We start from the raw sequence: 11,746 nt of genomic DNA on the forward strand, positions 1-11,746 counted from the left end.
AGGGTACATATACTTTGATAACCGTTCCTGCACACATCCTCAGATAGAAGGAAAGTCAGGCAGAGTCATGACAAGTATGGTAGATCATTACTCCAATATCTCAGCTACCATAACCCATGATTTCCTGGTCACATCGAGTACAGGAAAGAAATATCCCTGGCTAAAGCGTCAGATTATGTGTCCAGAGACTCTGGGGAATCACGTCGTCTTCTCCTGGAACTTCCAGAGCTTCCCGCGGTTTGCCAGGTATCTGGACCCGTCGGCTGCAGTCGGGCAAAGTGTTGTTGCCATTCCGGCAGAGGCATCACCTGTATTCCCAGCTGCGAGCAAAATGGGTTGATGTCTTGAGGTGATCTCAGAAACTCGGTCTTTCCATTATTGGACACTTGTAAGTTAAAGGGAAATCCCCATCGATATTTAATGTTCTTGGCCCGTAGTGCGTCAGTCAAGGGTTTAATCATACGACGCATCTGCAAGGTATTCCAGGAAAGATCCTGAAAGATTTAAAGTCTGTTTCCGTCATACTCTATGCCATCCAGCTTTCTCGATTTTTGGAGAATCGCTTCTTTCTGTACGTAATAGTGCAAGCGACAAATCACATCTCTTGGCCGATCAGAAGGGGAACCCCTAGGTTTCAGAGCCCTGTGAGCCCTATCAAATTGAATACTTGTAGAGAGATCCTGTTCAAGAATCCCATTGAAGACTTTAGAAAGAAAGGCAATTAGATCTGGTGTGGGTATCTCTTCAGGGATTCCCCGAATACGCAGGTTATTCCTGCGGCCCCTGTTATCCAGGTCGTCCACTCTACTTTGTAGTAAGAGAAAATCTTGGGCCTGCCGAGCTACAGTGTCGCTAAGACGTTCATGCCGAGCCACAGACTCATCTTTGAAATCTAACGTGGAAATTCTAGATGAGAGGCGAGTTAACTCAGCTTGTAAGGTGGCGACTTCCTTTTTAACAGTATCTTTTAGACTGGATTCCAGTAACTCAAAGTCTTTCTTAGAGGGAAGCTAGCTTTTGTTGGTAGAGATTTGACTAATTGCAGGATGGCCCCAATCTCTTGACTGGTGCTCACAGGGCATTCACTAGATGAGGAGTTAGTTGGGGTGGCCATTTCTGCAACCTGAGGTGCTTCAGGTGAAGACGGTGGGCTATTATCTTGTTCTGAAGAAGCGACTGTAGGATGTAGATATTGCCGTAGATCTTGACGTCTGGGAGTATCCCCAGATGTTCCGGTTTTCCGCTTAGACTGGCTTTTCTTATCTTTGCCCATTAGATGGATGCACCACGGTCACCAAGTGGTAGGTGGAGATAGAGATTAAGCTTGGATTTGTTATAAACCGATGTTCTGCTTTGTCACATGTCACTTCCCCCCAGTGGATGGATCACTCCGCCATTTAGCTAAGTCGCAATACAGTATAGATATCCCTTGTGAATAGGCAACGCACCAATTTCAGATACATGGTTGGAACCTGGGTGAGCCAATTGGCCTTAATGAAGGTAGATTTTCAGGCAATAGGTATAACCAGATGAGGTGCTCTGTGTTCCTAAATCTGCCCGCCTGACGTATACTCAGAACAATGTGGATGTGAGAGACTTTTATATGCAATAGTAGAGTTTGCACCCCATAAAATTCACCATAAGGTGGCAGCAGAGGCACACTTTTACGACTGTAGAGATCAGTAGTATTGAGAAGACTGCCTTCGTGGGTAATTGATGCATATATATGGACACTGACCAGAGTGGCCAACTGCCTGCAGGAAAACCTCCACAGAAAATTGGTACTTTAGGTAACTCACAGCTCCAGAGACCACAGGAAGACCCAGAGCTTCGCAGACCACCAGATCCTGAGAGTCGCGCCTCGCAGCCAGGTCTCACACATGGGCAGAGTGTACTGATTGGTTCCGCTGCGCCAGGGCACTCGATCCACGCCGGGAACCTCGGGGCCCGCGACCGGAAGTGCGGGTTCCGGTGACTTCCGGTTTCGCGGCCGGAGCAGCCTTCACTCCAGCAGCGCCACAGACTGGATAAGCAGCGTGCCCTGCAGTATGATGGGGACCCTCGCAGTCAGGTATGTACACAGTGCTGGTATAGCGGAGAGTCCGGCGGTCCTCCGCCTTTGTAGAAATAGGGCAGTTGGAGCAACAAAAAGATATTATCGGCCACAATCAACCCCCGGTGGTTCCAGATGCAGCGCTGATCCTCAGCGGCCTCCTGCGCTCTGTCTGGTGTCCCGATGGGACTCAGCTCAATCATGCAGTGCCAAGCCAGATGCAGCTACACTCGCCAGCCGCGGTAGGCCTCCCGCCATGAATTGCGTTATACGGTCTCCCCGGGGACCATAGACACACATAGAGGCATTGGGCGCCCACCTCTCGGTATCAGCCAAGCTCTCAGGGTATTTAGCGTGCTTGAAACCTCCAATAAGGCTTGATTTTTCAATCTGGAAAAGGAGCACAGTAAGAGTTGCGACCAGCCAGTATGGCCACCAAGCCACGCCCCTAGTTGCGTCCCACGGCTGAATTTTTTTGTATTTTATACAAGTGGAGGGGGGCCTAGAGAGACAGAAACCAAACTGGCTTTCTCCATGTCAATTAATATTGTACAGTCTATAACGGCTGAATTTTTTGTTTTTTTAAACAAGTGGAGGGGGGCCTATAGAGACAGAAACCAAACTGCCTTTGTCCATTTCTTTACATATTTAACTATAAGTGTAGGGTGTAATATACATCCAAAGACGATGGCTGCATTGCCAATATGCATAGATGGAGAGGAAGACAATCTGGTTTGTGTGTAGAATTAATGAAGGCCTACCAGGAATTAAACAGTTTTTTGATAATTTATTAGCTTTACAATTACATTACTTAACCAAGAAACAGGTGGAGCACTAAATTTGGTTTTATGCACAAAAACATTGATTTTCCAACAAAATAGCAAAACAAAACCAAACAAAACCAAAACCAAAACCAAAACACGCAATGGTGGTTTTGCAAAACCAAAACCAAAACACGACGGTAATCCAGATACAAAACCAAAAACAAAAACAAAACACGGGGGTCAGTGAGCATCTCTAGTTACAATAGAGTTGTCTGACCATGCATTCATTAGTTAACATCCTGGTACTCCGACTGCAAGTGTCTACATGTAGGCAAGAGTAAAACGCATAGTCCTTTTAGGAATGGTAGAGGGCCTGCCAGGTATCACAAAAAATCCTTCAGTTGCTTCTGTATGGGAGTTGGGGGTTGAAATTGGTTAAAATATTGCATTTTTCACCCTTACTTCACATTATGCATTGTCTAGGTGCAGATTTGCAGCAGTGACATGTACTTGCCCCTAACTCTAAATGAAGCCTGTGTCTGCAACACTTAGAAGTAGGGATGAGCGCACTCGGATTTATGAAATCCGAGCCCACCCGAACGTTGCGGATCCGAGTCGGATCCGAGACAGATCCGGGTATTGGCGCCAAATTCAAATGTGAAACTGAGGCTCTGACTCATAATCCCGTTGTCGGATCTCGCAATACTCGGATCCTATAAATTCCCCGCTAGTCGCCGCCATCTTCACTCGGGCATTGATCAGGGTAGAGGGAGGGTGTGTTAGGTGGTCCTCTGTCCTGGTAGATCTCGTGCTGTGCTGTTTAGTTCTGTGCTGTGCTGTTTAGTTCTGTGCTGTTCTGTGCTGTTCTGTGCTGTGCTGTGCTGTGCTGTGCTGTGCTGTGCTGTGTTCTGCAGTATCAGTCCAGTGGTGCTGTGTGCTGTGCTCTGTCCTTCTGAGGTCAGTGGTGCTGCTGGGTCCTGTGCTGTGTCCTGTTCAGTCCAGTGGTGCTGTGTCCTGTGCTCTGTGCTTCTAAGGGCATAGTTATTTCCCCAATATTCCCCTGTGTTTAAAAAAATAAAAAAAAGTTTTTTAAAAAAATACCAAAAACTACTTTAATTTTTTTTAATTACCACAAAATTTGCACAACCAATCCTGCAGTATAAGCCCATTGGTACTGCAATATTACCAAGTTCACACATTCAGCAGTAAAAGTCCAGTGGTACTGCAATATTACAAAGTTTACACATTCTGCAGTATCAGTCCAGTGGTGCTGTGTCCTGTGCTCTGTCCTGCTGAGTTCCGTAGTGCTGCTGGGTCCTGTGCCGTGTCCTGTTCAGTCCAGTGGTGCTGTGTCCTGTGCTCTGTGCTTCTAAGGGCATAGTTATTTCCCCATTATTCCCAAGTTTTTAAAAAATAAAAAAAAAGTAAAAAAAAAAAAAAAATTAAAAAAAAAAAAAATATATATAATAATTATAACCAAATTTGCAAAACCAATCCAGCAGTATAAGTCCATTGGTACTGCAATATTACAAAGTTCACACATTCTGCAGTATCAGTCCAGTGGTGCTGTGTCCTGTGCTCTGTCCTGCTGAGTTCCGTAGTGCTGCTGGGTCCTGTGCCGTGTCCTGTTCAGTCCAGTGGTGCTGTGTCCTGTGCTCTGTGCTTCTAAGGGCATAGTTATTTCCCCACTATTCCCAAGTTTTTTAAAAATAAAAAAAAAGTAAAAAAAAATAAAACATTTAAAAAAAAAAAAATATATAATAATTATAACCAAATTTGCAAAACCAATCCAGCAGTATAAGTCCATTGGTACTGCAATATAACCAAGTTCACACATTCTGCAGTATCTTGTGCTACATATAATGGAGACCAAAAATTTGGAGGATAAAGTAGGGAAAGATCAAGACCCACTTCCTCCTAATGCTGAAGCTGCTGCCACTAGTCATGACATAGACGATGAAATGCCATCAACGTCGTCTGGCAAGCACGATGCCCAATCTCCTAGTACAGGGCATGTAAAATCCAAAAAGCCCAAGTTCTCAAAAAACAGCAAAAAAAGAAACTTAAAATCATCTGAGGAGAAACGTAAAGTTGGCAATATGCCAATTACGACAAGTAGTGGCAAGGAACGGCTTAGGCCCTGTCCCGTGTTCATGACTAGTGGTCCAGCTTCACCCAAGGATCTAAGCCCTCCTCCCCCCCCCCTACAAAAAATTTAAGAGAGTTATGCTGTCAGCAACAACAACAAAACAGCAAAGAACTCTGCCTTCTAAACAGATGACATCACAAATCCCCAAGGCGAGTCCAAGGGTGTTGTTGGTTGTGAACCCTGACCTTCCCATCACTGTACGGGAAGAGGTGACTCCATCCAGCATTTGCAGCACGCCCTCTGCATATGCTGGAAGGATCACCCACAGTCCAGTTACAGATTTGGCTAATGAAGGTGTGAATGTTGTACACTGGGAGGAGGATATTGATGTAGCTGGCGCTGAGGAGGATGTTGATGATTATGATGCAGACAGATACCAAATTGCATTTCTCAATTTCTATTTATATTCTAGATTATATAACGGCTGAAAAGTTTTCTGTTTTACTCCTAGTGGAGAGGGGATCTGATGCAGACAGATACCAAACTGCCTTTGTCCATTTCTTTGTATATTTGAATTGCTAGTTCTACAGTCTATGCAGGCTGCTTTATTTATATTCAACTACAAGTGTAGGGCGGGGGGGGCATAGATAGCCACCAAAGTAACGTGGTCCATTTAATTTCACTTTCTAGCTCCACAGTCTGTGCAGCCTGCTTTTTTTTATCTTCAAAGTATTTATATTTACAAGCCTTGCAATCTAAATTAACTAGAGGTAGTGACGTGGTAGAACTCCAAAAGGCAGTTTGGAAGCCCCTGTACAAACTGGCTCTATTTTACCTGAGTTGTCCCCCCTCCAGTGTGTACTCGGAAAGAGTTTTTAGTGCAGCGGGGAACCTGGTCAGTGAGCGGCGAAGGAGGTTGCTTCCTCACAACGTTGAAAAAATGATGTTTATAAAAATGAATAATCAATTCCTCAATGAAGTACAGCACTGCCCTCCAGGTACTACAGAGGGACCTGTGGTTGTGGAGTCCAGCGGGGACGAATTGATAATGTGTGATGAGGAGGAAGTACACACTGTAGGGGGAGAGGAATCAGAGGTTGAGGATGAGGACGACATCTTGCCTCAGTAGAGCCTGTTTAGTCTGTACAGGGAGAGATGAATAGCTTTTTTGGTGTGGGGGCCCAAACAAACCAATCATTTCAGCCAAAGTTGTTTGGTAGGCCCTGTCGCTGAAATGATTAGTTTGTTAAAGTGTGCATGTCCTATTTCAACAACATAAGGGTGGGTGTGAGGGCCCAAGGACAATTCCATCTTGGAACTTTTTTTTTTGCATTATATGACCAATCAACAGTCGTTTGCCATGTTCAAAAAGTAAAACCAAATTTAAAAAAATTCAAGAAATTAAACCAAAAGTAAAATGCCGTGTCATAATTTAAAACAAGAGGTATTGACGTGCTCTAAAACTACTGTATTGTTGTTTATATTTTATAAACACTACACTTGAAAGCTTGAGTCTTTCAATAAAAAAGTAACTGTCCATTGCACGAATATTTGCAACAGGGACAATTTTAGGGTTAAGAAAGTCAACTAATAACACTTCGACGCTGTCTGTCTTTATAAACACTACACTTGGAAGTTGGAGGAGGTATTGTGGCCCCGGCACCAAATTTACTACCGGGGCCACTCCACTGTGCAGTCCATATTTAGGTGTATCAGATATTAAACAACGGTGACAGTTGATGCCCAATTTTTTAATTATATTGTGGCCTCGGTACCAAATTGTGTACCGGGGCCACCACACTACGCAGTCCAGATACTTGTTTGGTGGAATTCAGACCAGTTGAGGGTTTTATTATTATATTGTGGGGACCACTCTATCTATACCACACTACAACTCTATACCACTCTATTTAATACTTTAATTCTATTTAATACTTTAACTCTATTTCATACTTTAATTCTATTTAATACTTTAATTCTATTTCATACTTTAATTCTATTTAATACTTTAATTCTATTACTAATTACCATAAAGAGGAACTGCCGCTTCTATTTAATACTTTAATTCTATTAGTAGTTACCATAAAGAGGAACAAAATAAACCAATTTTACCAAAAGTATAATATGACTTAGACTTACAAACACTACACTTGAAAGATGGTGCCTTTAAATGAAAAAGTCAGTCTTCATTGCACGACTATGTGCAACAGGGACAGTTTTTTGGTTTACAAAGTCAACCAATAACACTTGGACCCTGTCTGTCTTTAACATACTTGATGGGATCTCAATGACGAATTGTCTGTACCATGTTTGGAGGAGGTATTGTGGCCCCGGTATCAAATTGGGTACCGGGGCCACCCCACTACGCAGTCCAGATACTTGTTTGGTGGAATTCTGACACGTGGAGGGTTTTTTAATTATATTGTGGCCTCGGTACCAAATTGTGTACCGGGGCCACCACACTACGCAGTCAAGATAGATAGATGCGTATCATAGATAAAGTACATTCAGTGGTGTGGGGCAAATTGAAAAATATTCAAAATGCACTGACATTATCAAAAACAAGAGGTTGTCACACGCTAAAACTCCAACATGTATATGACGGAGAGGATGGAGGAGCAGCCGTATGTGTAGTGTAATGCGGACCTGTTGAAGGTTTTTTATATATTTTATTGTGGTGCCCAGTGCCCACTCCTCTAGGCAGTCCAGGTACATTTATTGGTGCGATTCATAAAAGTTCAGGGTTTTTAATATATATTGTGGTGACCCACTCCTCTACGCAGTCCAGGTACATTTATTGGTGCGATTCATAAAAGTTCAGGGTTTTTAATATATTGTGGTGACCCACTCCTCTACGCAGTCCAGGTACATTTATTGGTGCGAATCAAACAAGTTGATGGTTTTCTTATTATATATATTGTGGTGACCCACTCCTCTACGCAGTCCAGGTACATTTATTGGTGCGATTCATAAAAGTTCAGGGTTTTTAATATATTGTGGTGACCCACTCCTCTACGCAGTCCAGGTACATTTATTGGTGCGATTCATAAAAGTTCAGGGTTTTTAATATATTGTGGTGACCCACTCCTCTACGCAGTCCAGGTACATTTATTGGTGCGAATCAAACAAGTTGATGGTTTTCTTATTATATATATTGTGGTGACCCACTCCTCTACGCAGTCCAGGTACATTTATTGGTGCGATTCATAAAAGTTCAGGGTTTTTAATATATATTGTGGTGACCCACTCCTCTACGCAGTCCAGGTACATTTATTGGTGCGAATCATAAAAGTTCAGGGTTTTTAATATATATTGTGGTGACCCACTCCTCTACGCAGTCCAGGTACATTTATTGGTGCGAATCCTAAAAGTTCAGGGTTTTTAATATATATTGTGGTGACCCACTCCTCTACGCAGTCCAGAAAGATACCTTGTTGCAACGTTTTGGACTAATAACTATATTGTGAGGTGTTCAGAATACACTGTAAATTAGTGGAAATGCTTGTTATTGAATGTTATTGAGGTTAATAATAGCCTAGGAGTGAAAATAAGCCCAAAAACTTGATTTTTAAACTTTTTATGTTTTTTTCAAAAAAAATCCGAATCCAAAACCTTAAATCCGAACCGAGACCTTTCGTCAAGTGTTTTGCGAGACAAATCCGAACCCCAAAAATAACGAAAATCCGGATCCAAAACACAAAACACGAGACCTCAAAAGTCGCCGGTGCACATCCCTACTTAGAAGTAACTTATTGTATATATTAATTTCACTTATCAGTGCAGCACACCTTGTATATAACTGTAGTGGAATGGAAAGAGTATAATTTTGTTTCAAGTATTTTCTGGGAGAGATACTTATTGTATAAGGAAATCCTATGGTTACTACGCATTTGGTTAAAAGCACGCAAAGGGGCATCTTGATTATCATTGCCACAGACTGATGTGTAATAGCTTTGTAAGGCCTTCTTTTGAGCAAATAAACACCATTCTGACTACAAGATCCTGCCTGATGCCTATTGCCTGATGTGTTCCTGTGACTTTCAGACAGGAGCTACACTCTTGCAGCTTGCCTGTTGCCTTAACCATATCTTGACTTTCTGGTTATCCTGGCTGGTCCTACTTTAACCAAGGCCTTTCCCACAACTGTGCTGCTCATCTCAGTTCCTAATGCCTCAGTCTCCTAATGTTGGCTTTCTGTGCCTCTACTAGAACATTGTGCAATCTTGTCTCCCTCCACTGGGAAGCACCACTGCAGTCCAGTGTATGCAATCACAAAACTATATCAATATCACCTTCCTCAGCCCAGATGATCCTTTTCATCCACTGAACTCCACTCTACCTACCTGCATGTTCCTGCACTAATAAAGCACTTGAAGCATAATTCCCAGTGAACATCCATTTCATATAGAGCCCAGACCTTACACCTCTACACTTAAATGGTTAGCAGAATTTCTATCTACTATCTATGGCCATATATATTTGTATATAATAATTCTTTGACATTTGTAAATTATATTCTGTAGGCCTATACTGTCTTTATAAGCCCAGTATTTATTAACACCATTTCTTCTGATCAGGCTGATCAGGCCAACCAGCCCACTTCAGAGCTTGTTGCATCTTCTTGTGTGGCCATTTGTGTGACAATCAAGTCTGATGTAGACATTTTGGTAATCTGCTCCAGTCCTTTGTAAAAAATATTGTTCATCCTGTATGCAGAAGATTTCATAATCTGTTTTCTTTGATTTAACCTGCTATTAGTTATTTAAATCTCAGACCCTTTCTTAAAGGTCATTTCTGTCATTGTAAACTGCAAAAATTTTGGGGTGCTAATTAGAGCTTTTATGAAAATCATTTATAGTGGCCCGTGTTCAGAATCAGCCTGGACTGCTTTTTTTAATATGCAAGTATTGAATACATTCAAATATGATTACAAGGTATAATTTGTATATATGTCTGTTTTGTGTAAGACAGAGACCGTAATATGGAAGTAGTCAGTTTATTGCATTGAAATGTAAATTTCTCATTGACATCATAAGATTTTCAGACTGTAATCAATGTTTTTATTTGCTCCATGGTTTAGCTGTGACGCCATTCCCAGATACTGTCACTCAGGGCAGGCTGGGCTGGTGCTGGGGGCCGGGGTGCATATGCCCCCCTGGGCCGGACCAATAGTGGGCTTACTTGGGCTGGGTCACTGGGCCACCTGCATTTTTTTGTTCCTATAAAATATGCTGCTGAGTCGAGTCTTGTCCCCCGGGTTAAAAATTGCCAGCCCTCCTCTGCTGCCACTGTCAGTCAGTCGTCGTAGTAAATTTCATAAATATGAGGAAACATGTTCACAATCTTAGGATTTAGTGAATCATAAATCCTTTGGTGCCATGGCAGAGGATCACTTACGCAATCTTTGTATGATTTGTACAAGGAGAGGTTACTTTTCGGTACAAGTGAATAATATTCTGTTTCTTTTGTACATTTCCCAGATACAACAAAATTTCGACCAGTACTTACCACTGATGCAGAGAGACCTATTGAGGCAGAGTCTTAGAGACATGAGCAGCAAATACACAATCTGCAGAGATGATAGCCAGATGGAGTCAGAGGGCAAAACATCTAACATTGCTTGACAGAGAAGGACAATGAGAATGCCGCTGGCTGAGTGTTGGAGTGGAGGAATATAAGAATGTCCATGGATGCTCTCATCATAATCATTGGCCTCATTTAAGGTTTCCTGTTATTCTGTGAGCAGCTTTGAGTCTCAGACACACAAAATCTATGTCTATATTCATACTCATTGGACATATATTGAATGTGCTAAGTGCCTTCTATCTGCCTGTTGGAAGAAAGCTGACTCAACCAGACTCACAGAGGTTATCAATAAAGTTTGGCAGGTTCACCACTTGTAGCATATAAGCAGTGTCATGTTTAAATAACCTTTCTCTTGTCTGAGGTGCTTCATCTCCAACCCCCCACAATCCCCCGCCTCTCAACCCTATTCTAACAATCCCCTGATCCTTTTACCCCCATAAAGCCCGCAACCAACATAACAACTCCTGTCCTCCATGTTTGGCTGCCATTATGCAGAAGCCAGAAATCTATTATTGCCATGAGAGAACTTACTTTGCAATTCCTATAATCTACTAAGCTTGGGTGTAAGAAATTGTTACTTTTTCAATGTGTCCCTCATTCCATCCCTTCCCCCTTTTCTTTTCTGCACCCTATCCCGCAATACTTTTTGAAAATTCAAAAAAATGTATATTAAAAAAAAGTCAGTATTTACAGTTGGACTTATTCATTTGTGTGGTGTTTTGGTGAATTTTAAATTAATGTTTAAAAAAGGAACGACTCCCTCTTAATAACACCTTTTAACTGCTCAAGTTTGGGATTGCCTTCACTAGAAAGTAACTTGTACATTTCCAATTGTAACTTTAAATTGATCTAAGGAAAGAGGAGTAAAGAGGAGTGTGGCAGTAGGTAGTTTAAGAATACTTCTCTTTATTCACGATGCCCATACTGTACATCTTTTACATGGTTAATAAGCAAAAACTGCCATCTACCCACCCAGGTGTGAACGCTTAAAATTGTGGACATTTTGGAAACTCTAACTAGGGTTTGCCCAACTGCAGGTTAGTGCTCATCTGTGCATAATGTGAAAAGGCTAAAATCTGCGTAATTACAGGCACTTAGACACATATGAGTGAACTCTAACTGAGACTCAATGCCACTGATGTTTTTATTGTATCTCTTACTCTCTCTCATATAATGTAAGTAAATTTAATTTCAGTATTCTGCACCTGGGTCATCTGCTTGATTTGTATTACAAGTAATGATTGAATAATGCTC

The 11,746-nt window shown here is 42.0% G+C and overlaps 1 protein-coding gene across 1 annotated transcript in view; it reads left to right on the forward strand.

The window, feature by feature from the left end:
• LOC142140033 (uncharacterized) overlaps positions 1 to 11,178 on the forward strand; it is a 56,456-nt gene extending 45,278 nt beyond the window's left edge. Inside the window, exon 3 of the mRNA XM_075197894.1 lies at positions 10,387 to 11,178. Coding sequence (XP_075053995.1) covers positions 10,387 to 10,530 — 144 coding nt within the window. The 3' untranslated portion in view covers positions 10,531 to 11,178. The remainder of the gene's footprint in view (positions 1 to 10,386) is intronic.
• The last annotated feature ends 568 nt before the right edge of the window (positions 11,179 to 11,746 follow it).

The sequence above is a fragment of the Mixophyes fleayi genome, chromosome 2 (assembly GCF_038048845.1).
Source record: "Mixophyes fleayi isolate aMixFle1 chromosome 2, aMixFle1.hap1, whole genome shotgun sequence".
NCBI classification, from domain to species: Eukaryota; Metazoa; Chordata; class Amphibia; order Anura; family Limnodynastidae; genus Mixophyes; species Mixophyes fleayi.